The sequence below is a fragment of the Fusarium solani genome, assembly GCF_023522795.1.
Source record: "Fusarium solani strain SB1 chromosome Unknown bctg00000011, whole genome shotgun sequence".
Classification (NCBI taxonomy): domain Eukaryota; kingdom Fungi; phylum Ascomycota; class Sordariomycetes; order Hypocreales; family Nectriaceae; genus Fusarium; species Fusarium solani.
Window position 1 is genome coordinate 2294597 of NW_027072149.1, and position 25936 is coordinate 2320532.

At 52.4% G+C, this 25936-nt stretch overlaps 13 protein-coding genes across 13 annotated transcripts; 7 read left to right on the forward strand and 6 right to left on the reverse strand.

Annotated features, from left to right (window-relative positions):
• Positions 1–164: 164 nt before the first annotated feature.
• MRS44_015861 (uncharacterized protein) lies at positions 165–1676 on the reverse strand (the record flags this gene model as incomplete). Its single annotated transcript, XM_046271146.2, has 1 exon — positions 165–1676. One exon carries the CDS (start codon positions 1674–1676, stop codon positions 165–167), a length of 1512 nt encoding a protein of 503 aa, XP_046129979.2.
• A 955-nt stretch (positions 1677–2631) lies between these two features.
• MRS44_015862 (uncharacterized protein) lies at positions 2632–4413 on the reverse strand (the record flags this gene model as incomplete). The annotated part of the gene is made up of 5 exons (XM_065619384.1): positions 2632–3386; positions 3443–3820; positions 3874–3969; positions 4029–4225; positions 4280–4413. 5 exons carry the CDS (start codon positions 4411–4413, stop codon positions 2632–2634), a joined length of 1560 nt encoding a protein of 519 aa, XP_065475456.1.
• Positions 4414–5324: 911 nt separating this feature from the next.
• On the forward strand, positions 5325–6992 carry MRS44_015863 (uncharacterized protein; the record flags this gene model as incomplete). Its single annotated transcript, XM_065619385.1, has 1 exon — positions 5325–6992. One exon carries the CDS (start codon positions 5325–5327, stop codon positions 6990–6992), a length of 1668 nt encoding a protein of 555 aa, XP_065475457.1.
• Positions 6993–7168: 176 nt separating this feature from the next.
• Positions 7169–8548, reverse strand: MRS44_015864 (uncharacterized protein; the record flags this gene model as incomplete). Its single annotated transcript, XM_046276756.2, has 1 exon — positions 7169–8548. One exon carries the CDS (start codon positions 8546–8548, stop codon positions 7169–7171), a length of 1380 nt encoding a protein of 459 aa, XP_046129976.2.
• Positions 8549–9467: 919 nt separating this feature from the next.
• MRS44_015865 (uncharacterized protein) lies at positions 9468–9782 on the forward strand (the record flags this gene model as incomplete). The annotated part of the gene is made up of 1 exon (XM_065619386.1): positions 9468–9782. The coding sequence occupies one exon, from the start codon at positions 9468–9470 to the stop codon at positions 9780–9782; it is 315 nt and encodes a 104-aa protein (XP_065475458.1).
• Positions 9783–9987: 205 nt separating this feature from the next.
• MRS44_015866 (uncharacterized protein) lies at positions 9988–11166 on the forward strand (the record flags this gene model as incomplete). The annotated part of the gene is made up of 1 exon (XM_046279564.2): positions 9988–11166. The coding sequence occupies one exon, from the start codon at positions 9988–9990 to the stop codon at positions 11164–11166; it is 1179 nt and encodes a 392-aa protein (XP_046129975.2).
• A 1288-nt stretch (positions 11167–12454) lies between these two features.
• Positions 12455–14393, forward strand: MRS44_015867 (uncharacterized protein; the record flags this gene model as incomplete). The annotated part of the gene is made up of 5 exons (XM_046278700.2): positions 12455–12574; positions 12628–12735; positions 12793–13088; positions 13137–13205; positions 13274–14393. 5 exons carry the CDS (start codon positions 12455–12457, stop codon positions 14391–14393), a joined length of 1713 nt encoding a protein of 570 aa, XP_046129973.2.
• A 357-nt stretch (positions 14394–14750) lies between these two features.
• MRS44_015868 (uncharacterized protein) lies at positions 14751–16175 on the reverse strand (the record flags this gene model as incomplete). The annotated part of the gene is made up of 1 exon (XM_046272858.2): positions 14751–16175. The coding sequence occupies one exon, from the start codon at positions 16173–16175 to the stop codon at positions 14751–14753; it is 1425 nt and encodes a 474-aa protein (XP_046129972.2).
• A 689-nt stretch (positions 16176–16864) lies between these two features.
• Positions 16865–17407, forward strand: MRS44_015869 (uncharacterized protein; the record flags this gene model as incomplete). The annotated part of the gene is made up of 1 exon (XM_046273987.2): positions 16865–17407. The coding sequence occupies one exon, from the start codon at positions 16865–16867 to the stop codon at positions 17405–17407; it is 543 nt and encodes a 180-aa protein (XP_046129971.2).
• Positions 17408–17760: 353 nt separating this feature from the next.
• MRS44_015870 (uncharacterized protein) lies at positions 17761–18838 on the reverse strand (the record flags this gene model as incomplete). The annotated part of the gene is made up of 4 exons (XM_065619387.1): positions 17761–17777; positions 17833–18075; positions 18132–18398; positions 18673–18838. The coding sequence occupies 4 exons, from the start codon at positions 18836–18838 to the stop codon at positions 17761–17763; spliced, it is 693 nt and encodes a 230-aa protein (XP_065475459.1).
• Positions 18839–20219: 1381 nt separating this feature from the next.
• MRS44_015871 (uncharacterized protein) lies at positions 20220–21945 on the forward strand (the record flags this gene model as incomplete). Its single annotated transcript, XM_046281381.2, has 4 exons — positions 20220–20730; positions 20780–21205; positions 21266–21646; positions 21713–21945. 4 exons carry the CDS (start codon positions 20220–20222, stop codon positions 21943–21945), a joined length of 1551 nt encoding a protein of 516 aa, XP_046129969.2.
• A 348-nt stretch (positions 21946–22293) lies between these two features.
• Positions 22294–23214, reverse strand: MRS44_015872 (uncharacterized protein; the record flags this gene model as incomplete). The annotated part of the gene is made up of 2 exons (XM_065619388.1): positions 22294–22914; positions 23065–23214. 2 exons carry the CDS (start codon positions 23212–23214, stop codon positions 22294–22296), a joined length of 771 nt encoding a protein of 256 aa, XP_065475460.1.
• Positions 23215–24230: 1016 nt separating this feature from the next.
• MRS44_015873 (uncharacterized protein) lies at positions 24231–25895 on the forward strand (the record flags this gene model as incomplete). Its single annotated transcript, XM_046281380.2, has 1 exon — positions 24231–25895. One exon carries the CDS (start codon positions 24231–24233, stop codon positions 25893–25895), a length of 1665 nt encoding a protein of 554 aa, XP_046129967.1.
• Between the last annotated feature and the right edge of the window lie 41 nt (positions 25896–25936).

Here is a 25936-nt window from a genome sequence, read left to right on the forward strand (position 1 = left end):
CGTCAGAAATAATTGTTGGGTCATCTTTCTGGGATATTGCTTCATAATGATCAATAATGACATTGAATGTCTTCTCCTCATGTGATGATAAACAGTCTCCTAAAACATTGAAATTTGCTGAATATCTACTCAATTCTTATCATCCTCTTCTGTTATATCCAAGGCTACATAACCTCGTCGATGCAACGACTTGCGCCGAGCTCGGGAAACGAAAAGTTCTTACGCGCGTATATATACCAAAAGAAGACAATCAAAAGAGCAACAATAGCGAGAACCACCGAGATGTAGTTCATGGTGCCGGCCTCGACGGGAAGGGCGTACGGAAAGCAGTAAAACACCAAGGCGATCGGGGCCCAGCAGAGAAAGACGATGTTGGCGAGTAGCCCAAGCCGAGGATACCAGAACGGACCATGTTGAAACCGCGATCGCCCATGTTTCAAGAGCAGGACGATTGGGATGGCATAACTAGCATACTGGAGCAGAATGCCAGCAGAGACCAGTGAGTTGAAGGCCGTCTGGGATCCAAGGTAGAGGAAACCCAACAGACTTGTGAATGCAGCCGACCAGATCAAAGCATAGATTGGCGTGTGAAAAGGAGCACCCATCACCTGGCCGATATGTTTAGAAAAGGGAAAGCCCTTGTTGAGACCAATGGTCCACGCAAGGCGAGATTGCCAGACGTGAATCCCCCACATTGCCCCGACAGCCGATATGAAGATGGCGATCTGGAAGGCAATGGCGGCAGCTTTGCTTTCCCCAAAGGCTACGTACACGGTTGCCATGGTCGAGGTCTGAGTTTCGTAGTTGGTCTGGTTGACGCAGAAAGCTAGGACAATAGGCAGTCCAGTGACGAACCCAACAATGATTGTCAATATCAGAGCCTTTGGTACATTGGTGCTGGGATCTGGGATCTCCTCGGCGATGTGGACAATGGCATCTAGACACGAGAAGCCCCAGTTCAAGCCGTTTTGTCCAATCAGGAATGCCACGCCGGTTGACCAACCCGAGACGTTGTAGAAGTCGGTAAAGATGTCTTTGGCGGAGCGCCTCTCATCTGATGCAGCAAAGAGACCAACAAAGAGGGCGACCAAGAGGCACATGGTGAAGGTTAAAATGCCCTTTGTGATTCTCGGTAGCAAATGCTCAAACGCGCTCAGGGCGAGCGTTATCAAGTTGGTCAGCTGATATGCGACGAAGCCCATCCAGGGATCTTGTTGAAAGCTGGGATTGAGAAGACTTCCCAGCGAAAAGAGCAAGCTGGGTCCAACGACACAGACCGAGGCACCGGTACATACAGCTCCACCCCAGCTAAGGAGAGCCGTGACGTATGAGAGGAACCGACGAGGCCCGGGGGGTGAAAGGGCTGCAACCCATATGTACTGCCCTCCGGCATCGGGGAGAGCTGATGCCAGCTCGGACAAGCTTGTTGCACACGCGAGTCCGATAATTGCCATGAAGAGGAAGCCCCAGAAAAGAGTGACTGAGCCACCACTGGCGGTGATGGACCCGATGGTGAGGATGACTCCTATAGCCGTATTGGTTGTTGACGCGCCAATGGCCATGGCAGACCAGACACTGAAGGGTTTTTCCATAATGATGACATCCCCAATAATAGATTCTGGTTTGGGAGAAGGCTCAGAGCCTTTGCCCATTGCCTGTTTCTCCTTTGTGCTCATGGTGCAGGTGATGCTAACGTGTGGTTCAAAGAAGGAAGGGTGAAGAGATGGGATGCCAAGCTGTCTATGGCCTGGGAACGCCGCCTTTTTGAAGTACAGTAGACCAACTCATATGTCGTTCTTGAAAATTTCGGAACACACGGCCAACGCGGGGAAAGGGGGGCCAGACCATGTGGACTTGGTTTAGTGTGGCGACTAACACTGATAGCGAGGGATCTGAGCATGAGATTTTTATCGACCAGCTAATAAGAGCGAAGCTCACTGAGTGGCGGTTTGTTTCCTGATTCGGCTAATAGGCGAACGCTATCCTGCGCCCACCTACATGGATGACTTGGGGTAGGTATCTTGCCAACAGGGATCAGTTTGTGACCGTGCAAGCTGAGTCTACGATAACATATCCTTGCGTGTCTGCGCAAGGCTCCTGTCACGATGCCGCACGTCCCGAATAAGGCGTCTTGAGTCCGAGTCGTTTCCGAATGGCTTATGCTCATGAAGGATCGGTCGATACGAATTTCCCTACGAGGCAATGATGTCGGATTGTCAACGTCTGGGTTATCAAAAGCCTAAAGTCTTAAGGGCTGTGAGTTAAAGTACATCAACTTGATGCCTCCGACATTGCCGAATTGGACTTGCACCCACTGGTTAGACAGAGGGAGGGATGGTTTTGTTGCCCAGGACGAGCCCGGACTCACAACGCACACAGCTAGCATCGGGCGATGGTCATGCTCCGGTGTGATGAGCTGTGTGCCGTGTCTTGTGACCACTTTGCCCCAGTTCATCAGTGAGACACAGAGTGATCAAAATCTAATCTGCTTCTACTTAGTCACTTGGGCACTTGAACCGGGCTTCGGTCTTCTGGCTCAGTTATCCCATCGAGGACCGGATCTCAACTGAACCGGGCTTCATTAAGACTTGTAGAGCAACTGAATCAATTCAGTCACAATGAACAGAATATCTAGTCCAACGTGATGTAAACGGTCTTGATGTTGGTGTAAGCTTCGATTCCGGCTTGCCCACACTCGCGACCAACCCCCGACTGCTTGTATCCTCCAAAAGGCGCTCGGATATCCGAGTTGTTGCTGCTGTTGACCCATACAGCTAACAAGACGACGTCAGTTGGGAGTTCATCAGAGACAAGGACTGGAAGAGAGGACTTACTACCGCTTTGTATCTTGCGCGAGATTCGATGAACTCGGCTCACATCTTTAGTAAAAAGAGCAGCCCCAAGACCAAAGAAGGTGTCATTTGCTCGTTTGATGACTTCGTCTTCTGTCTTGAACGAAAGGACGGCAGCGACTGGACCAAATATCTCCTCACGGTAAATTGTCATGTCGTCCTTGACGTCTGTAAAGACGGTTGGCTCAACAAAGTACCCTCTGCCGTTACCGGCGGTTCCGTGGACCTTGCCTCCAAGAGCCAGCGTTCCGCCTTCGGACTTTCCAATCTCAATGTACTGAAGAATCCTGTCTCGCTGCGCCTGGCTGACCTGAGGGCCCTGGAATGTGTCGGCCGCGAAAGGGTCTCCGACCTTGGCCGAGGCAGCCTTTTCCAGGAACCGGCGGAGAAAGTCGTCGTAGACCTTTTCGTGCACAAAGATTCGGCTGTTGGCGGTGCAGACCTGGCCGGCGTTTGACATGATTCCAACATGTCCCCAGTATGCTGCCTTGTCCAGGTCGGCATCGTCAAAGACGACCAGTGGTGACTTGCCACCTTTCCAAGTATCAGTTCGGCTGGTCTTCTAGTGACATTTGTAAGATTATACGTACCTGTTTCCAGAGTAATACTCTTGAGGTTTCCTGATGCGAGCTTCATAATCTCTCGGCCGGTCTGTGTCGAGCCGGTAAAGGCGATCTTGTCAACACCCATGTGCGACGCAAGGGCAGCGCCTGCATCTCTACCATAACCGTTGATGACGTTGACGACACCCTTTGGATAACCAGCTTCCTTGAAAAGGGTCGCTAGGTATAGGATGGATAGCGGTGTCTGCTCGGCCGCCTTGATGACGACACAGTTTCCAGTCGCGATGGCAGGACCCAGCTTCCAGGCTGCCATGCTGAGGGGATAGTTCCAAGGGATGATTTGGCCACAGACACCAATAGGTTCGCGGGCGGTGAAGACATGCTGGTTCTTTTCAGTCTCGATTACTACCAAGCTGTCAGTCAAATACTCGATACAGATGGGCGAGAGACAGCATTACCTTGGCCATGTAATTTGTCTGCGTATCCCGCATAGTATCTGAAGACGGCGATGACCTCCTGTACGTCCTCTTGCAGGGCAACATGGAATGGCTTGCCTAAAGTCTCGGATCAGCGTCTCAAGAAGCAACGCTCACCATCGCCCGGGATTGCTCACCGCCGTCCCACGACTCAACCGTAGCCAGCGTCTCAGCTTGGGCCTCGACGCGATCAGCCAGACGGCTCAGAAGACGACCCCTCTCAGTGCACGTCACTTCTCCCCAGGGCCCATCGAAGGCCTCACGGGCAGCCTGAACGGCAGTATCAACATCTTTGGCCCCGGCGGCGTGGACTCGTGCGATGACGGATTCGTTACTGGAAATGACCAGGGTTAGCGCCAGCAGCACTCAAGGATAGACCTATACTGACAAAGGGTTGATAGCGTCAATGGTTTCGCCCGACTGAGCGGCAACAAACTCATTGTTGATGAACAAGCCAAGGGGTTGCTCGTAGGTGACCCCGTTAGGAGCAGTCAACTGGACAGAGAGGGGAGAGGGTGCCATGGTGGACTGAGTGACTTGGAGTGTGCTGAGGTGAGTGGGAGCAAGGGCAAGGGGTCTAGATTGGGCTAGCTATATGATGTATGTCGAAAAGTAGGGTATCAAAGGCTACAAATTGTTCAAATGTTCGTTGAGATTCGATTATTCTCTCTCGCTTGCCAGCCGAATTCGTCAACAGGCCTCAAATGGACAAAAATACATGAGACTGACAAGGTGCCAGTCACGATAGATCGGCCTCTTGTTTTCTTGCCACTGCCATACAGGGCGGAACTTCATGATCAAACACAACCCTGCCGATAATCTAGGCCTTCGATTTCATTCCGGATTGGGAAGGAATGTGTGCGGGGTTGTTGGAGAAAGACCCTCGCCCCGGATCTGCCGTATCGACAACCCGACGCCTTCGGCCTGTGGAGAACGGGGCCATACGTGACGTGATAAAGAGTACTTTGACTTCAGGGTGATTTACATGCAGTGGTAAGTACTCGCTATCAGTCCATAATGAGCAACTGGACACTGCCCTTGAACCAAGTCAAAGCGGCTAGCTTCTACGAGGAGATGGCGAATCAAGGGCTTGGAAATAGAAGCTAGCAAGCCCCCATCCCTTGCCACCCACCTTGTTGACTTGAGACAGCACGGCCACGCGAGCTCCTAGATCCGATGGCCCGAAAGATCGTTGTCATTGTTGACAAAAGCACCGTGATGCAGTGAACCGCATCATTCCTTCTTCTGGAAGGAATGCAGGTATCTTACGATGGGCTAGGCACACCCCGGATCGTTTGCCCCCAACCTTGCCGGACAACGAAGCATTCTACAAATACAGGCTCTTGAATTCTTCATGACCATCATCAAGGCAGGAAATCATCAGACTTGTCATCCCTGAAACATCTCTTTGGTATCATCCGTCCCTCCCAGCCATGCCGACAGTTACAGAGCTCAGCAATCCCAACTTTGACTATGTCATCGTTGGAGGAGGCACGGCTGGCTGCGTCATCGCCAGTAGGCTGGCCGAGTCTCTCCCCGACCATAAGATCCTCATGATCGAGGCCGGACCCAGTGATCTGGACGAGAAGCAAATCCTTGACTTGCGAAACATGTACAACCTGATGGGAAGCGAGTTCGACTATAGCTACAAGTCGGTTGAGCAGCCAAATGGTGAGATCTCGCATCGTGATATCTTAGCTGGGAATAGGACTGACTTGGCACCAGGAAACAGCAACATCCTTCACTCGCGCGCCAAGGTCCTCGGTGGCTGCTCAAGTCACAACGGGAGTCTTGCCGTGCACCCTTTTGAGTACGACTGCAAGAAGTGGGAAGAGGCTGGCGCCGTTGGATGGGACTGGGAAACGATGAAGCGGCTCATCAAGAAGTTGCGGACGCCCATTGTGCCCATCCACGAGCGACACCGAAACCCCATCGTTTACGACTTCATGGAGGCGACCAACAAAGCTCTCGATATCCCGATTGTCGACAGCGTCAACCACGAGATCACCTCGGCAAGTGGCCTTTCAAAGGGCGGCGTGTCATTCTGCTCTCTGACATACGACCAAAACACTGGTTATCGAGTTAGTGCAAGCGTTGCCTACATCCACCCGATCCTCAAGGGAAAGGAGAGGCGCCCCAACCTCACCATCCTCACCAATGGTTGGGTGGATCGCATCAACGTCGTCAATGGAACGGCTACAGGAGTCAACTTGACCCTTGAATCTGGAAGAAAGGTCAAGATCAGCGCCAAGAAAGAGACTATTCTGTGCGCTGGTACCATCGATACGCCGAGACTGATGCTTCTCTCTGGCATTGGCCCCCGCAACGAGCTTGAGAAGCTCAACATCCCGGTGGTTAATGACTTGCCCGGCGTTGGAGAGAACCTAATGGATCACCCCGAAGCCATCATCACCTGGGAGCTCCACGAGCCCCTCGAGGATAAGACGGTCATGTGGGCTGATGCTGCTCTCCTTGCGCGTCGTGAGCCTGCCAACATCCACGGAGATGACGGCACTGTTCCTGATGCCATGATGCACATCTACACCATGCCGTTTGACGTCCATCAAGCCGCTCTAGGCTATGACATGCCCAAGAACGTCTTCTCCCTGACACCCAACGTCCCCAGATCCCGTTCGCGCGGAAAGGTATGGCTCAAGTCTGCCGACCCCAAGGAGTATCCCGCCATTGACTTTCGATACTACACCGACCCCGACGGATACGATGAAAAGACCATCGTCTGGTCCTTCAGAGCTGCCCGTGCCATCGTCAACCAGCAGCCACTCAAGAAGTGGATCAAGCGAGAGGTTGCACCTGGCCCCGGCTGCCAGACTGACCAGGAGCTGTCCGAGTACGGACGCAAGACGGGAAACACAGTGTACCATCCTTGCGGTACAGCCAAGATGGGAGACACTGTCCATGACCCAATGGCCGTCGTGGATCCTCAGCTGAGGGTCAAGGGCATCAAGAAGCTACGCGTTGCCGACGCCAGCGTGTTTCCCTTGATTCCTACCATCAACCTCATGTTGACTGTGCTGGCGGTTGGAGAGCGCGCCGCTGAGTTTATCGTTGCTGAAGCGAATAGAAGCATTGCAAACTTGTAAAAAAGGTGTACACGGAATGCGTTGATTGCTCGCGGGCTGGACCTTTTTTTTTACATTCAATGGTGAGATGGGCATTTGACCAAGGAAGAATACTGTAAGCAGAACAATTTGATATACTTGCTCCTCCAACAACAAGTTGTAAACATATCATTAACTACATTACAAGTTCCGTCTCATTAGGCCAATGGAAATACTTGTCCTCTCTCAAGCAAGAGGACAAGCCACGTAGTTGTGATTCCCAGGCTCCTAAGCTCCCATATCTCCTCGAGAAGCGTGATGGCGTCCAGCATGACCGGAAGGCGGGTCAAGGAGTATATGGCCTTGAATCGGATCTTGACCTCCTCTCGCTGCTGAACTTTGTCGGCCGGTATCTCGGAGGCGGCAGACATGAGGGGGATGGGCTGAAAATTGAGAAACGGCGAGGTTGGAGGGATACGCAGCAAACCCTCCATCGCCTCGCTGGCCCATTGTCGTATCATGGCCTCGTTGTCCAGTTCTGACTGCTCGGGATCACGATCACAGATTCGGTAAAGCTGTATCAGGCCGTGTTTTCGATACGCATCGCTTAGAAGGAAGAGCAGCTCATCGTCGTGGCTGGGTGTCCATGCCAGCATCTCGTCTTCCAGGCTTGCCTCGAGCGCAAGGTCACGAGGTTGCCCATCTACTACTCCACGGCAATAATGCGTCACTTTGGCCACGGCATAGAATATGCCCAATGAGTAACCCGCCATGGGATGGTACTCTTGCTGGCTGGCCTCGACGGCTTTGGAGATGAACTCAACAGACAATGGCCTGTGGAATCGATGGTCCAGATTAAACGAGGCTGCCATCTCCCACCAGATGTAATTGCCCACGATGAGCTGTATGGCAGGGTCGGAAGGATCGGCTGTAGGGTCACCCAAGATGGAGTCGATGAGGGCTCGAGCGCCCACCAAGTGTTCGAGGCCTGTGGTTCCTTCAATCCAGGGCGACGAAATGCCCAGCAGAAAGATGGCAAGAAATGTGGCGATTGCCTTCTTTCGAGTCTGTAGGAGCTCTTGTTGGATGCATAATAATGTCTGTCCTCGCTCAACAAGGCAGTCGCTCGTGTTGGCATCGCGGAAGCCCTTCATGTGTGCAGCGGCAATGCTCTGCACGACATGCAAGAGAGCCGACGACTCCTTGAAGAGATCCAGGATAGGCAACGCTAGCGGGTTGATGTCAGGGTCGAGAACCATGATGTGGCAGACCTGCTCAAAGTAGTACTGCAGGAGCATAGATGGAGTGGTCCCATCTCCGCAGCACGCCTGTTGGATGAGGAGTGGCATCTCCAGTTTCCACATAGTCTTGCGGGGCGCCGGGGTGCAGACTGTCCCCCGTCGCGCGCAGTGTCGACACACAGGGTATGTCTCGTCGCATTTCACCCTCCGCAGCCTGCACTCTCGGCAGGCCGACTTGCTCTTGGGCTGTCGGCGTAGGACAGGGGAGTCGAGGCTTGTGTCTTTGGGGGGCCCATGAATCGGGGGGACGACCTGGGAAGAGGGAGCAAAGCGGACGCGCCAGGCTTTGGAAACCATTCTGTCGGTATAGAAGAGGATTGATTGATGTTCTGGAGAGAGGAGAGGAGTTGCCGAGACAGAAGATGGCTGGAACAGTCCAAGTGCGAGATACCGACTCCGCATCCTCGGCCCCACCGCTGAGCCTTGATAGCGCTGCGTGGTTGACGTCTAGGGCGCCGGGGATGACATTTCTTTTTTGCCTTCGACGGGTTTCTACAGTGCAGTACGGTACGCTACGGTACTTGAAATTAGTGTAAACTCTACTGTAGTAACAGTTCCTAGACTTTTGTGAGCCTCTTGGTCGCCCTCCTTAAATGAAGAGGGCGGTGGCACCTGGCTGCATCCCCGTCTCCTCAAAGTACATGGGTCACCCGACGAATCGTGGGGTAGAATGCCCCGAACACTTGACCCAATCACTCGACGCCGCGATATCAGCTTATCACAATGCCAGCCACCGTCATGGTTCAGGGGGGCTTTTCCTTTCTCGGACGAGAGGCGAGGAGCCTTCAAACATGGACTAGCATGATCCCAGGAACGCGGTGCCCTCTGTGAGAGGCCGCGCCTAGGAAACAGGGTCTTTGATGCCACTGAATATCATGGTAGCTACCTCTCACCAAGAGGAAATATAGAACGGAATAGTTCCATGCCCTGCCCTGGCTGAGGCGCAAAAACATAAATCATCATTACGACCCCTGGATGAGACCTGATCCGATATTGGCCGTTTTACAAGCTGCTGTAGGACTGATGGTGAATGCATTTTATTGACCCACCATCATCGCTGATGACCCCGAATAGGAAGGAATTTCTTGGTGAGTTGGTTCCGATAGCTATAAAGCGAGCTCTACTTTCTACCGAACTTGCACTTGCACACCAAGGTCGAGTCAACACTCTTTCTGCTGTTCCATATCATATACGTTGACACCTTATCCGTCCCAACATGACGACGCAGACACTTCCCTCCGACTCCGCCAACGGCTATGACTACCTGATTGTTGGTGGAGGAACAGCCGGTTGTGTGGTTGCGAGCCGACTATCCGCCTATCTACCAAAGAAACGCATCCTGCTTATCGAAGGCGGGCCTAGTGATGTCGGGGACAACCGTGTCTTGATCTTGAAAGATCGTATTCAGACCATCGGCACAGACCTTGACTATGGCTATACAAGCGTGCCTCAGCCAAATGGTTGGTACCCGCATGAAATCAACCTTGCCACGCATGATGGAGATTGGCTAACCAGAGTCTGCGGTAACTAGGCAATAGTCACATCCTCCATTCGCGCGCCAAGGTACTGGGAGGGTGCTCCAGCCACAACGACATGATTTCGTTCCGAACGACCGAGTACGACGCCTTTCTCTGGCAGAAGCTGGGGTGCAAAGGCTGGACCTTTGATCTGTTCAATCGCCTTCTGGACAAACTGCGCACTACCGTGCGGCTCCCTCACCCCGAGATCAGAACAAGATGTGCAACGATTGGATCGAGTCTGCGAGGGCTGCCTTGGGTGTCGACAAGGTTCAGGACTTTAACCACATGATCTCGTCAAAAGCCGGTCTCCAGGAAGGTGTCGGGTGGTGCAACGTCTCGTATGATCCAGATACGGGCCATCGCAACAGCGCCAGCATTGCGTACCTGCATCCAACTTTTCGAGGGGACGAGAAGCGTCCGGGCTTGACGGTGCTTACTGACGCTTGGGTTTCAAAAGTCCATCTTGAGGGAGATACTGCAACTGGCATTGATGTGACTCTCAAGTCGGGAGAGAAGCATTCTTTGCGTGCCAAGAAAGAAGTCATCCTCTGTGCTGGTGCCATAGATACTCCCCGGCTACTCCTGTTATCAGGAATCGGACCCCGGGAGCATCTGGAATCAGTCGGTATTCAAGTCACCAGCGACATCCCTGGGGTTGGAGAGAACCTGATGGACCACCCTCTGACAACAATGCTATACGAGCTGAACCGTACGCCTCCCCAAAACACCGTTGCGAACTCGGACACGGCCCTGTTCTTGCGTTCTAAGCCCTTCAACCACAACGGAGATGACGGGCACATCCCCGACGTCATGGTCCATATCTTCACCATCCCCTTTGTTGACGACCTCGAGCGCCTCGGCTACGAGATCCCGGAGCCAGAGCGTTGCTTCCACTTTATGCCGTTGATTCCTCGCCCAAAATCAGTCGGCCGGCTTTATCTCAAATCCAGCAATCCGCACGAGAAGCCAGCTCTGGATTTCCAATACTTCACCGACAAGGAGGGCTACGATTCTTCCATTCTCGTCGATGGCATCAAAGCTTGCCGGAAGATAGCGGAGCAAGAACCCTTCAAGTCCTGGATCAAGCGAGAAATCGCACCGGGGCCACATCTCACCACAGATGCGCAACTAGACGAGTTTGCTCGTCTGGCCTCGGGAACCGTATACCACCCTGCATGCACAACAAAGATGGGTGACGTCAAGATAGACCCCATGGCCGTGGTGGATACAGAGCTGAGAGTTCGTGGAATTAAGGGACTGCGGGTTGCTGATGCGGGTGTATTCCCAACTATGCTCTCCGTAAACCCAATGCTAACGGTGCTTGCCGTCGGCGAGCGTTGTGCTGAGTTGGTTGCACTTGACGCGGGCTGGAAGGAGGATATGCCAAAGCTATAGGAGAGCGAAGTCGCCATAGTCTTTTGTCCTTGTTTTGTTCATTGAGCCTGTTATAAACTCTAGGATATAAAATGAATTGCAGGTATGATTTGGGTTGACTGGCTCAATAGCCTCTCACACTCCATTGTATCAAATTTCTGCATGGTGAGACACTGAGGTTAGGTTTTGAATGTGAGATCAAGTAATACCAATCCTGATTTTAAAAGATGCAATGCGTTTGGTTCAACGACGAGGCCCGCTTTCTAAACGTCCAGGACACGGCCTTGCTAAGCGACTTTGACAACATCACATATGATGACTTGAGGGACTGGATAACACTTGGACTGCAGCAGTATTCTGATGCATTGCAGACTAATTGGCCCGATCTTAGCTCGTTCCAGTCAGCAGGAGGCAAGATCTTTCATCTGCACGGCGAGCGATTCTGGAATTCCCTCGGGCTCGTCGGTTTATGACTACGAGGCTATCCAGAAACTCATGTGTGCGTCACTCGGATACAACGAGAGCGTTTCCAAGCTCGATGACCTCTAACGGTTGTTTCTCATCCCCGGCGGAGCCCATTGCAGCCCGAACCCGAACTAGCCAGGAGGCGAATGGCCGCAGGACACTCTGCAGACGGTGATTGACTGGGTCGAAGATGGAGAAGCCCCTCAGAGGCTGAACAGCACGGGTGAGATCGAAGAGGTTGCCGTTGGCCCTTGAGGCCGTTGTGGTCTCAGAATGGTACAGATTTTGAGTGTACTTATGACCAGAAGTCGTTAGATATTTGGGTGTATGAGTTTGACGCCTTCAATGTGCCTATTTTCTAGCCTCCACCACCATTCCTGGCAATACTATCACTTTACGATGTACACGGCACAATGGAGTAAATATGCCGAGTGAAATTATGGTCTGGATAGAATGAGGTTATTCTGATCAAAGAACAACTCAGATTGTGAAGTGACCGACTAGACCCCGTGTTTTAGCTTACCTACTTACACAGCTGTAGTCCTCGCATAAAATTATGAAGAGTAGGATCCGCGGCCGATTATTCGCGCGGGTCCATGGGTAGACTCCGGCCGGCAAGGACCCGAGCTGTGGGGAATTGCGGCGGGAGTTTTCGGCAGCCCCATCTCGCCGGATTGATTCGGTACTCGGCCCGCCGCCGAGTAGACTCGGATTGGTCCGGCCACCTCTGTACCTAGGGAGATGGTTTTAGATAAATGCCCCTCGAATGAGAGCTTGTCATCAGTAGTAGCAGAAGGCAAGATCAGGAGCTGTCGTGTGATTCTGATCAGTGCAGTTCTGCAAAATGTCTTTCCAACTCATCAACCGAGCTCGCCGTGCTCACGGCCCTCTTACGCAGCGGTTGGTTGCACCCGCCAGGGCATTCGGCACTTTCAAGACCCCGCCCATCCGCAATGAGCCCAATGTATGTCGATACTCTCGTTTTACTAGTTAATCTTTACTCACGAAAAACTCTAGCCATCCTATGAGAAAGGAAGCAAGGAACGCCAGGAGGTGCAGAAGGCTCTACAGTCGCTTAAGCAGAAACTGCCGGTGAAGCTACCGCTAGAGATTTCTGGACAGAATGTGAGCGAAAAGGCTACTTCATCTTCTATGACTTGAGTAATGCTGATACGCGGCCAGGTCAAGCACAGCGCGACAGCGCAGCAGACAATCCCGTCGTCTCACCAGACAGTGCTGGCCGAGTACCCTCTGACAACGTCAGAACAGGTCTCGGAAGCTATTGAGTCTGCCCTCGAGGCTAAGAAGAAGTGGCAAGACATGTCCTTCAACGATCGCGCTGCCGTCTTCCTGAGGGCTGCCGAACTCATTGCGACTAAGTACCGCTATGAGATAATGGCTGCGACTATGCTGGGACAGGGAAAGAATATCTGGCAGGCAGAGATTGACTCTGCTGCTGAGAGCTGTGATTTTCTCAGGTAAGATGGAACCGATGTGCCACTAAGATCTACGACTAACTGTTCAAGGTTTAATGTGCACTACGCCGCTGAGCTGCTGAAGCAACAAAACACCATGAACGACGCCGGTGTTTGGAAGTAAGTTAATTGGACTCGGGAATACTATATACGGGATGTATGAAGAAGGGGTATTAACAAAGCAACAGCCGAACAGAATATCGTCCTTTGGAAGGATTCGTCTACGCCATCAGCCCCTTCAACTTCACGGCCATTGGAGCAAACCTGACAGTGGCTCCGGCAATCATGGGCAACGTGGTCATCTGGAAGCCCTCCGACTCGGCCATCTATTCTAGCTGGCTGCTCCAAAAGATCTTGCAAGAAGCTGGTCTCCCGAGGGGTGTCATCCAGTTCCTGCCCGGCAACCCAGAGACAGTGACGGATGCCGTGTTGAAGCATCCCGACTTCGCTGCCTTGCATTTTACGGGCTCAACCGATGTATTCCGCTCCTTGTATGGAAAGATCGCCGAGGGAGTCGCCTCGGGCGCGTATGTGAGCTACCCACGCATCATTGGAGAGACGGGCGGCAAGAATTTCCATCTGGTCCATGGCAGCGCAGATATCCGCAACGCTGTTGTCAACACCATCCGTGGGGCCTTTGAGTATCAAGGCCAGAAGTGTTCCGCCACGTCGCGTCTCTACGTCGCCGAGTCGGTTTGGCCCGAATTCAAGAAAGAGTTGATTGCGGAGACGGAAAAGATCCAGGTTGGATCGCCAGAGGACTTTAGCAACTTTGTTGGCCCTGTTATTCATCAGCGATCTTGGGAGAAGCTCAACTCTGTCATCTCCAAGGCCAGGGCCGACAAGGAAGTCACTATTCTCACAGGAGGACACACGGACAAATCTGAGGGATGGTACATCCAGCCCACCGTCTTCCAGACTACCAACCCACACCACGAGATGCTCAAGACGGAATTCTTTGGACCTTTGCTGACGGTCTATGTCTACCCGGATGCCGAGTATGAGCAGACCTTGTCTCTGATTGACAAGTCTACCAAGTTTGCCCTTACCGGCGCCGTCTTTTCTCGTGACCAAGATGCCATCAAGGCCGCCGAGGAAGGTCTTCGCCAGTCTGCTGGAAACTTCTACATCAACAGCAAAAGCAGTGGCGCGGTCGTTGGTCATCAGCCTTTTGGAGGGTCTCGGGCTAGCGGAACCAACGACAAGGCCACGAGCACCAACTTGCTCTCCCGCTTCACTAGCATCCGAAGCATGAAGGAGGATCTTGTCGGGGCGTACGAAGTTGACTACCCTTCCAACAGGGTGTAGATATGAAGGGAATATGTAGTATTTAACATGTATTCTATCCGGAACTCTTAAAACTTGATTTGAAGACCTATCAGTGCATGAATAGACATGTCTTATCAACCAAGAATCTAGTATCTGTAGCACGGTAGCTCAGTCTCATATTGGGTTTTTGCAAAGTTTTGCTTCATGTCATTGGCGGACTAGGCCGTGATACTTCGCATGTGTTTAGAGACCCTTCCTTATCGCGGTTGATGCCTTTTTGCCATTTGGAGACATCGCCAAGAGAGGCAAATAGAAAACATCACCTCTTCTAGCACCTGCCGTTGCGCAGCACATGTGGCCCATGATTAAGTTCAAGAGAAACTCTACCAAAGTAAATCAATTTAGATACACGTGGTCCGCAATCCCCCTTCCTTCCCCAGGTAGTGTAAAGTCCCTGTAGTTTACATCTTGGACGACATTCTCCATCTTGCTTGCCACAACCTGGCCTTCTTTGAAAATGGCCAAGAAGGACGAATTAGCATTATCTAACACTGTGATATCCTCTAGAGGGTTACTAGTGAGTACAATAAAGTCGGCAAAAGCACCTGCTTTGATCTGACCTAGGCGGTCCGTCATACCCAAGTAAGCTGCAGCACTGGTGGTAGCTGACTTGAGGATGCTGGCTGCAGGGAGCACCTGGGACCTGATGCTGAACTCTCCCGATTGCAGCGGGTGGAGGACACTGAGCAGGTCTGAGCCGTAGCACATGGTAACACCGGCCTCGTGAAGGATCTTGAGCGATTCCAGCCCAGACGCGAGAACTTGGCGGTTCTTTGCCTTGCCAGCCGGCGTCAACAAATTGTCGAAAGGCGGCTTGTCCGCAATCTCGTAGGCTTGGTACACCACGAGAGTGGGCGTCACCACAACATCCTTCTCCTTGAGATACGTGGCCGTTTCCGAGTCGACAAAGTTCCCGTGCTCGATCCCTCTGACGCCATTGTCTACAGCATGACGGATTGCCTGTGTTGTGTACGCATGGGCAGTGACATATTTGCCAGAATAACCGGCCGTGGTGGTGATGGCGCGAATCTCCTCAGGGGTAAACTGTAGCATTGACAGAGGATCCGTCAAGGTTGCCACTCCTCCTCCGCACATGATCTTGATAAAGTCTGCGCCACGACGTATCTCGTCTCGAACAGCCTCGAGGCACTGCGGCACACCGTCGCAGACGCGTGAAAGACCAGGAAGATTGCCTCCGCAACACTTTTCCTGACTGCCCTCGTGGCGGCTGCGGAAATCGCCGTGGCCGCCCGTCTGTGATAGTGCTTTACCTGCGATAAAGAGGCGAGGACCCTTTATCAGGCCTTCCGCGATGGAGTCACGAAGTCCAGCGTCCGCACCGCCTGTATCGCGGACGGTGGTGAACCCGCGGAGAAGCATCTCGCGGGCAAGGTATGCTGAACGAAATGCTAGTGTGCTGGCCTCGGTCGCGTACATGCCCTTCAGTGTGACATCTCCAGGCGCCGCTGTCAGGTGTACGTGGCAGTCGATAAGTCCTGGGCAGACGAAGTGGCTGTGAAGGTCTATCGTGGTGATTCCTTCATTGCCGGGCGTGGGTTGTTCAGCCCCATTTTTCCAGACGCCAGTGATGACGCCGTCCTCGACTTGAAAAGACGCTCCATAGTGCACTTCTGCTGCCTCAGGGTCAACAACATTGGCGTTGGTGTATAGAACGGCCTTCGTGGACGGCGAGGGCTCCCAAGGTCTTTGCTTGATCACGCTAGACATCTGGGAATGTTGGTGGGTGCTTGTTTGAACCATGGTGAGCTGAATCTACTTCGAAATTGTGAGATTGGGGCGCCGGGTGTTTGACCTGGATCGAGTGAGGATGATACAATGGCTCATGTATCCAAGGGATGTAGTACACACACCACATCGGCAATGGGGCCCTTAGCTCGGCTTCGGGAGGTCGGATATCTACCCTTGGAGCATGCCAACTTGCCGAGACTCGGCCCTAGGCCGAATCATCCCGTCGGTGGTACTTCAGCCGTGAGGACTCTAGTCAGCGACGCGAATGAATCGTGCGCCGAGTAAGCGAGTGATGTTTCCGTCGGATCACGACCGGACAATGTGACAGGGACCCGTGGCCGCGTTCGTTATCGACCTAATCAACGAAACCAGCCAGGTTCACCGATGCACATGGTCGGACGGCTCTCCGGCCGCTAACTGATATCTGCGCCCTTGGGCACACCTTGCTCTATCCCCCTCCGGAGCTGTTACCTCCGCTTTTTCGCAGGCCTGCTCACTGCCCAGCTACGGAGATGGGTACGGAGCGGCTGGGCCTCAGCGGATGAGTTCCCGTCGGCCTGATCCGAGCTGCCGCGTCCGTTACGTCAACAGAACCTAACTTCCACACATCGACGTCTCCCTGTCCATCTCATGCGCATCTGTTGCGAGCGCCTGTTATCATTCCACCTCTCTCCAGTTCCCCTGAGACCCAGCTCGACACCATGTCGCAATCTCCAAATGCCAGCGTCCTCATCCAATTAGCCAGCGACATTCACCAAAGCAAGCCCCCCGAAACGATCTTCAAGTCACTCGAAAACACTGTAGTTGCCCTCTTCGGCTACAGTTTGTTCACCGTCTTGGTTTATGATGCGAAATCATCCACTATAAGTCGCGTATACTCAACGAGACAGGATGTCCAGCCCGTCGGCGCCCGCAAAAAGGTCACGTCAAGCCCTTGGGCGCAATCGGTCCTTAAGGATGGACGGATGTATCTCGGGTCTACCATCGAGGACATGAAGGTCTTTTCCGAGTATGAGTTCCTCGCCACGATTGGATGCGAAAGCGTTTTGAACGTTCCAATTCGAAGTAGTTTGAGTGGAGAGATCATTGGAGCATTGGCTCTTCTGGGAGAGCCTCACAAGTACGATGATGCGGATCAGGGCCTGGCGGCGCTAGTCGCTGTTCTTGTGGCTGGCGTGGTGGAGGCATCAAGGGATGAGATATTGTCACGGCCCTTTGATTCGGCCAAAATGGAGACAGTTTGAACTTGGAGATGTAAGGTTGTAGGTTAAACTGACAACTTGATATATTCTAGATAGTTGTTGGTAGAAATAAGGCTTTACATGACCTATAAAGGTTGCTTCCAAACTCTCTATTGTAAAGTCCGCCGGACACATGCTGCAATCGCTCCAGCAACGTAACCTACATTGCTCTCATTGAGGCCTGCCATGGAAATGCGGGAGTTCCCCGCCAAGTAAATGTGATGATTCTCTGCTGTTGATCAGCACTTTCTGACTGGCCCTCAAACGGAGACGTACGGCATACCTTCAAGATCTTGAACAATCTGCGGGGATAGCCTCAAGAAGCTGAACATGCCAGACTGCCGGACAATATGCTTCTAGATCCCTGGAGTAGCTATGAACCAGTTAGGTCGGTCCCCATATTGACTATGAGTATCTTCTTGACATACCGTGTGCATTTAGCTGGTCATACAAGGCCCATCTCATTGACCGGATACGACTGCTCATGGTGACAAGATCTTCTTTCCAGGCGGAGAACAGTTCCTCGTCACTTAACATGAGCTGTGCAATCTTTGCCCCATGTGCCGGCGGGTTCAACAACTCAACACGTTGAAGCTTCTCCAACATAGAAAGAGACCTCGCTGCGACATCCTCTGTCGAGGCACAAACCAGTACACACCCCACGCGTTCACCTGTTTGAGAATCAAGTGTCAGCCAAAGGCATAATTATGAGCCCCCGTAATCTTACCATAGAGACCCATGTTCTTGGAAAAGGATATGCAAACGATCGCCTCAAGCTGTAGCTCTTGAATGAAATGTCGAATAGCAAATGCATCTTGGTCAAGACACCCCGAATTGAATCCGAGATACGCCGCATCGAATACCGGGAACAATTCACGTTCCTTCATCAACCTGCCGATTTCCCGCCACTGGTCTTCTGTCGGATCGAAGCCAGTAGGGTTATGGGCGCAGGCATGGAGGACGAATACGGATCCTGGCGCGGCGGACGCAGGGCCTTGAGATATGAGTCAAAGTCTAGCCTCTTCTTATCTTCGTTGTAGCAGCTGAATGGCCGACACTCGAAGCCAATACTGGAGAAGACTTGGGTGTGATTTGATCAGGTAGGCTCTGGAATGTACACCTTTGGCTTGCTTAGGTAGCATCCAGCCAACAAGAGGCCCGCCAAGTGCAGAGCACCAGTTCCTGATACGCTCTGGCATGTGGCCACCTGGAACGTGCTTGGGAGTTAGTCTGGTGGATCGAGGGGCGGAGTTACCGGGGCTGCCTACGGACCTTTGACTCTTGCTCTTGGAAAAATGTCTTGCCAAGGACGGCCTGAGCAGCCGAGCGGCGGAAGCCAGCGAGCCCAAGGATAGGCAGATACTCATGGTTCAGGCCCCTCATCGAGGCGCTTTCGAGCTGCGCGCATGGATGGCAAGACCCATGGCTGGCCATGCTCGTCCCGATATGTCCCCTGTCCGAGGTTGACTTTCTGAGAGAAGGGGTCCCGAAGGTACCGAGCTGTCAAGGAAAAGATGGCATCTACTGGTACCCTGGGGACGGAGGAAAAAACGGACTTGGCTCCGCTTTCAAGTGCAATGGCGTGTGGCATCTCAGAAGTAACGTTTCTCACTTGGGTAGAATTACCTGGATCATCTCGAGAGCTCTGCCAGAACTAGCTATGTTTTTCATGACCGGCAAGGTTATTGTGATGATCAGGGGTTGGTCGGTTACAGACCGAAAGGTGGTGGCATGGTCGGCTCAGGTCCGAGTAGCGGGATTTGCCACCATGGAAGGCCGCCAAGCCGGTCATCAGCCTCGGGAGTAAGGAATAACGGGTAATTGAGTTGGGCTGAGACCTCGAACTGGACAATCAAGCACTGCGTAGCCTTGAGATCTGATCATGGGACCAAAGATGGGCAACACGCTGGCGTTGGGCGTCTTTGACATCCCCATCTCAATCAGGGGTTTTGGCAGCCGACGTGAAAATCAGAGCCTCTCCGGCGTAGCATCTTTGCCTGAAGGAGCTTTCCTTGGGCTTTCAATGGGACAGCGCAGAGCCACACAAGGCTGGTAGGCTTCCTTGGACGAGCCGAGGACACCGCCGACTTGACATGGCGAATACTTTGGAAGATAGGGAAAGAATTATTACTTCTTGAGGACACTACATAATCTATACTGAACTAGGCAGGTATGAGAGGTGGTGGCTCGCGTGGAATGCTAATAAGCCAGCTCCGTACCTCTTGATGTTTTGATACGATACGGAATGCCTATCTGCAAGATTTGTTATTGTTTGTCTCGATAGTCTAACCTGGCTAAAGACGAATAGATCTCCTGATGCCTTCCTAACGGCTAGAAGACACTCGGTAGAGAATCCGGGGCCCCTAGCCGACGGATCAGTTTGAGCGAGTCATGGGAGATAAGTCATCCTTTGATCTGACCTCGGTGACGGTCCGTAGCCGACAGCTGGTGCCCGAGATGTCCTTGGATCCTCCCCGGATATGGCTCCACCGGTTATCGCTTATCCCCATACCCCGCAATCTAACTAACATGATTCCATGGTGGTGGGAGGATTAGGATGGTTAATCCTTCGGCAAGGGGTTCTCTGTCTTTGACGTCGCTGATACAAGCGTCACAATGATGACGGTGTCTTTTGGAGGGTGTTAGTAAAGCGACGGATGAGTTTCACGTCTATTTAGTGGGCTTAATCCGCGAATTTCGGAACTTGAGCTGTCCTCGGTCACGGCCACTATCATCTCCACCCCCTGCTCAAATACCACTGTGTGACGAAGCTTTAGCACCTGAACCATACTTTATCGCCCCTACCTTGCAAGCCATGCGTCAATCAATGGACAAAGAGTCCTCTCTGAAGGTCCCTTCCCACCAGGATCCAGCCGAGAAGGGTGAAATCTTGCCAGACGACGTTGCCGTCACAGCCAACGAAGACAATGACGTTGTCCTTGCCTTCATCACAAACCTCGATCCTGCAATCAAGGATGAACCCATCTCGGCCAAAGAATACCGCAGAGTGCGTTGGAAGATTGATTTGTGTATCTTGCCTCTGATGGCTGGGACTACGATTCTTGCTGCGGTTGACAAGAATGTCATCGGTAATACCGCCATCTTGGGCATTTTGGAGGACGCCAACTTGACCGGACTCGAGTTCTCTTGGATTGGCAGCCTTTTCTTCTTTGGGTATCTGATATTTGAATGGCCAATGGCCTACTTGATTCAGCGATTCCCCGTCGCCAAATTGTTGTCTGTCACGGTTATGGGCTGGGCCATCCTCGCCATGTGCATGGCAGCCACGCACAATTTCGCTGGTCTTGCTGTAGTCCGCTTTCTAAGTAAGCATTTCCAAGCACTTGGTGCTTTTTTCAGCTGACCTCTGTCTAGTGGGCGGCCTGGAGTCCATCGTGTACCCAACTAATAGCATTCTAACCGTCATGTGGTGGACTCGAGCCGAACAGCCTGTCCGCGCCGCGATTTGGTTCAACACATTTTCGACTGCCTTTACGGGCATCGTCAGCTACGGCATCGGGCGGACAGACACGAGTCTGTCCCAGTGGAGGCTTCTGTTTCTGGTCCTCGGAGGTTTCACCGTACTCTGGTCGGCTCTGCTCTGGGTTTTCCTCCCCGATTCCCCTGTCAAGTGTTGGCAGCTGAGTGACAGAGAGAAGTGGGTTGCCATTCAGAGAGTTAGGGATAATAACACCGGAGTTCAAGATACGACGTTCAAGTGGTATCAAGTAAGGGAGCTGATTATGGATCCCAAGACATGGATGCTTGTCGTGTTTGCGGCCGCTCAAAATGTTCCCAACGGTATGCAATTCTGTCCACAGGTTGTCTCATCTCATAGTACCGCTTGCTAATCTGGAGAAGGCGCTATATCCAGTTTCTCTGGTCTCATTGTCCGAGGTTTCGGCTTCAACACGCTTCAGGCCATATTGATCAACCTCCCCACTGGTGTACTGGGGACCTGCTTCCAGATCATCCTGTCGATCCCTTCCGCGAAACTTAAGGGCTACAGGTGTATCATCATTGCATGCGCTAACCTCGTTCCACTGACCTGTGCCACCTTGCTGTGGCAACTGCCTAGAAGTGACCAGCATGGTCTTCTTGCTTCATATCTCTGCTTCTGGACATACTTCACCCCATACGTCCTGTCCACTTCCCTTCCTATGGCCAACACGTCGGGACATACCAAAAAGGTCACTATGAACGCTCTATGGTTCATTGCCTATTCTCTGGGTAATATTCTAGGTAAGTTACTTGTTGGTCCCTGCAACATGTAGCAAAGCGCGTATACTAACAGCTTTTGCCCTCTAGGGCCCCAGGCCTTCACCTCGCGAGATGCGCCCGCATATACTGGTGGTTTTATTGGGTTGCTTGTCTCGATCGGAGTTGCTACCGCTTCCATCTCCGCTTATGGGATACTCTGCAAGCGGGAGAATATGAGTCGAGACCGTAGCGGTTTGGGGGCTGATAGCCAAGGCGACCGGAACGAGGCCTTCACCGACAAGACCGACAAGGAGAAGCCATCCTTTCGATACACATACTGATATGGTTCGTATGGACATAAGGGAACAAGATACCGATTTATCAGTGGATGGAATCGGTGCAGGAAATGGGCATCTATAACCTAGGGCAAGACTGAGCAAGTTGAACACTCTGAGTCGATTGTAGCATATGCGTAATTCCATCCTCATTTCTATCAAAGCACCTCAAAAAGCCACGCTCTATGGCCTTGGTCAAAACGGCCAAGGGGTCGACAAAGAATCTCTTCCAAGATCAGCTTAGCACTGAACTAACAGGCGAGACTGATCCTCTAAATTACCGTTTTTTACACATACACAACGCCCAAATGCTATACCAACGGGAAAGACTCGAATTTAGTTGGGATATGCGCCTCAAAGCGCGGCACGAATCTCTTTATTGAGTACACACCCCAGTCCAAATGTCGGCACAACTCGAACACACCGGATAAGTCCCGCCGATGGAAACTCCGCCTTGACCCTGGACGCCTTCTCCCTCCACGGGCTCCTCCGGCCACTGTAGTAGTCCAGGCCAACAAGATGTGCCGGGGTCGCGATACTCTGCGCCAACATTGGCACCGTCATCTGAGAAATTGTCCCCTTCATGTGCTGGCTTGCTGTGATGAAGTCTGGGACGGCATCAGCTAACCAGGGGGCTAGGCAGAAGGACCCAAATATTGTAGCTGAATCCCTCACCAAAAACGCCGACACTGCCGCTTTGTAAGGTCGAGATGGCATGGTGGCGGTCTTGCTGTTTGGGTTGCCACTCCCATACATGTTGGCGAACTTCAGGTCTTTCCAGATTCCCAGAGGTACGTTAACTGCCGTTACGGACAGGAACGTAAGTGTTCCCATTGAAATTTGGCTAACCTCATCTCCGAGGGTTTCTGACATGTTGGCAACGCCAAAGGTGGCGGAGTACAAGCCGCAGACCAGGGTGAAAGGCCGACCGAGCATGAACCTCTTCGGATGGAGGACGGCGCAGGCAATATTCTCCTTCAATGCACAAGTCAATGATTTCTGGCCTGATAGTTTCTCGATGACAGCGCTTTTGAATCGTTATTAGAGGCCAATCAAGTGTTTTCCTCTGGCAACTTGCCGGTCTATGATGGTGATGGCTGGCGTAAGCAATGCTGCGGAGACGACGGCAGCAACAGTATCGCCAGCGAGTTTCTTCCAGAGCGGAGTTTCGTGGCTATCCTTGGTAGTTTGGTGAAGGGGGCCGGGGCCACTTCTTCCCATGTCGGTGTGGGAGTCGTCTTCCCACCAAGTTGAGAAGGCATGCTCAAGATGCATGGTGGAATAGTCTGGGACTTAGTTATTCGGTTCATGTTGAAGTAATGGATCTCTTTATGGCTCAACCTATGTTTTTCTTTCCATCCGACATCGCCATAGAGCTCCGTGGCGGGAAAACCGTCACTTCTCCTGATGGGCATGAACGGACAACTGAGCCGTGTTGCTCAAACCCTCGGGCTTGACCCGACTTACGTATTCGCAACAGCTGGCCCAAAATGGCCATACTAGGATATAAACCGGACTCATCCATGAACGGCATCCAGCCGGAGGTACTGCCAGGATTCCGGTCACCAGCCGAGCATCGCTCTCAGGGGCCCCCCCGTCAACCGGGTAAGAACCGACGAACTTGTCTTTGAGTCGGTTCATTAACCCCCACACTTGTCCAAGGTCATACCACACAATACTCCCCCTTGACACAAGTTGAGTTGGCAGAGGCGGAGGACGTATGACCTTGGTGGCATTTGTTCATTTGGAGCTTATCGTGAATGGTCTTCTTCATATTTGTAAACCTTGATCAGATAGTAACGACATGATAATAGTCCCGAAAACGTGATGGATAACGTTATCAAGCCCACCCTTGCCTGTAAATATCCAGTGGAGCAAGATTGCAATGCCTCAGTCCAGCCCATTGCTTCCTCGCGATACTCGGCATGTAGTAGAGATAGCAGCCTATGCCTAATGACTCAAGTTATTTTGAGCATGGGCCTCCATCCATTCCGTTGTAGCGAGACCTCGGCAGCTACCCGAGTTGTGCTAGACCACCATTTGCCACCACACGACCATGGGATGGCTCATCCAGCTATCAGTATCCCTGGCTAGACCTGGCCTGATGGGACTACCCCGTACGAAGTTTATTCAACTCCGCTACCCCAGATATGATGCTCAAATGCGGGGAAGCCCCTTGCCAGATAGGGTGCCCATGAGTCGTACAAATACCAGCCTCGCCTCTTCCTACACTTTACGACGATCACCCAGTTCTTTCATCTCTTCTTCCTCATACCATCAACCGAACCATCATGACCAAAGACATCAACCTTGTCAATGGTGAAAAGCCGTCCGATCCTGGTATCGCACATGATGCCGAGTCCTGTGCCCCTGGCCAGGTGGACTCCAGCCCTCTGCAGAGAACCGAAACGCACCGCAACATCAAGTCCCGCCACGCCCAGATGATTGCCATTGGCGGAACCATCGGTACTGGCCTCTTTGTCGGTATCGGCCAAGCCCTCGCTATCTCGGGCCCTCTCAACCTTCTCCTGGCCTACGTTACCATCTGCTTCTTTGTGTATTGCATCATGACGGCGACGACCGAAATAAGCTCATACCTACCGATTCCTGGGTCTTCGATGGCATACTACGGATCACGATTTGTCTCAAAGAGTCTAGGCTTTGCCATGGGCTGGCTTTACTTCTACTCTTTCGGCATTCTCGTCGCCTACGAGATCACGGCCGCAGCCCTAGTAATCGACTACTGGCCCAACCAGGTCCACATCGCAGTCTGGATCACCGTCATGCTCGTCGTTATTGTGGCACTGAACTTTGCCCCCGTCGGTGCATATGCAGAGACAGAGTTCTGGTTCGCATCGACCAAGGTCTTCATGATCCTCGGCTTGCTGATTCTCTCGGTTGTTCTCTGCTTCGGAGGAGCTCCAGCACAAGACAGCCGGCTTGGTTTCACATACTGGAAAAGCCCTGGCGCTATGAACGAGTATCTTGTCGGTGGAGCTGCCGGCAGATTCTGCGCTTTCATCTACGCCTTGGCATTTTCCGTATTTTCCTTCAACTTTGGCCCTGAGCTGATCGTCATCACCGGAGGAGAAATGCGGGCACCTCGCAAGAACCTCCCTCGGGCAGCCAAGACATTCGTGTACCGTCTGATCACCTTCTACATCCTGGGTGCTTTGGCTATCGGAATCATCTGTCGAAGCGACGCACCAGGTCTGCTGAGTGGCGGTAAGGGTGCCGCTGCTTCACCTTGGGTCATCGCCATCAAAGACGCAGGAATCCATACACTTGACAGTATCATCAACGCTGGAATCATCATCTCGGCTTGGTCTTCTGGGAACTCGTATCTTTACATGTCCAGCCGGTCCTTGTATTCACTCGCCATGGCAGGAAATGCACCCTCCATCTTTAAGCGTTGTACCTCCTGGGGTCTTCCCATCTACGCCGTCATGGCAAGCTCGCTATTCGGACTCCTGGCTTTTCTCAACGTGTCGTCCGGTGTTTCGTCCGTCTTTACCTGGCTCATCAACCTGACCAACACAGCTGGCTTCACGTCATGGGTCTGCTGCAGCATCATTCTCCTTCGCTTTCGCAAGGCTTGTGCAGCTCAAGGTGTCACCGACGTACCCTTCCGCTCTCGGCTCCAGCCGTACGTGTCGTACGCCTGCATCGTCTTCTTTACATGCCTCCTTTTCCTGAATGGCTTTGGAGTGTTCTTCCCTGGAAACTGGTCGACTTCTTCCTTCCTAACATCCTACATCGGTTTTCCTATCTTCATCGCCATCTACTTTGCGCACAGAATCTGGAAGAGGAAGGATGCTTGGATCATTCCCTCATCTCAAGTGGATCTTACGACCGGCCTTGACTACATTCTTGCCCTAGAGTCAATTGACCTGGAGTCAAGACCTAAGGAAAAGTCGAATCGAGTTGTTAGCGCGTTCAAGAGGGTCCTCAACTGATGCCTTGTGTGCCAAGGATCTCCTGGCGTATCAAGTGCTGT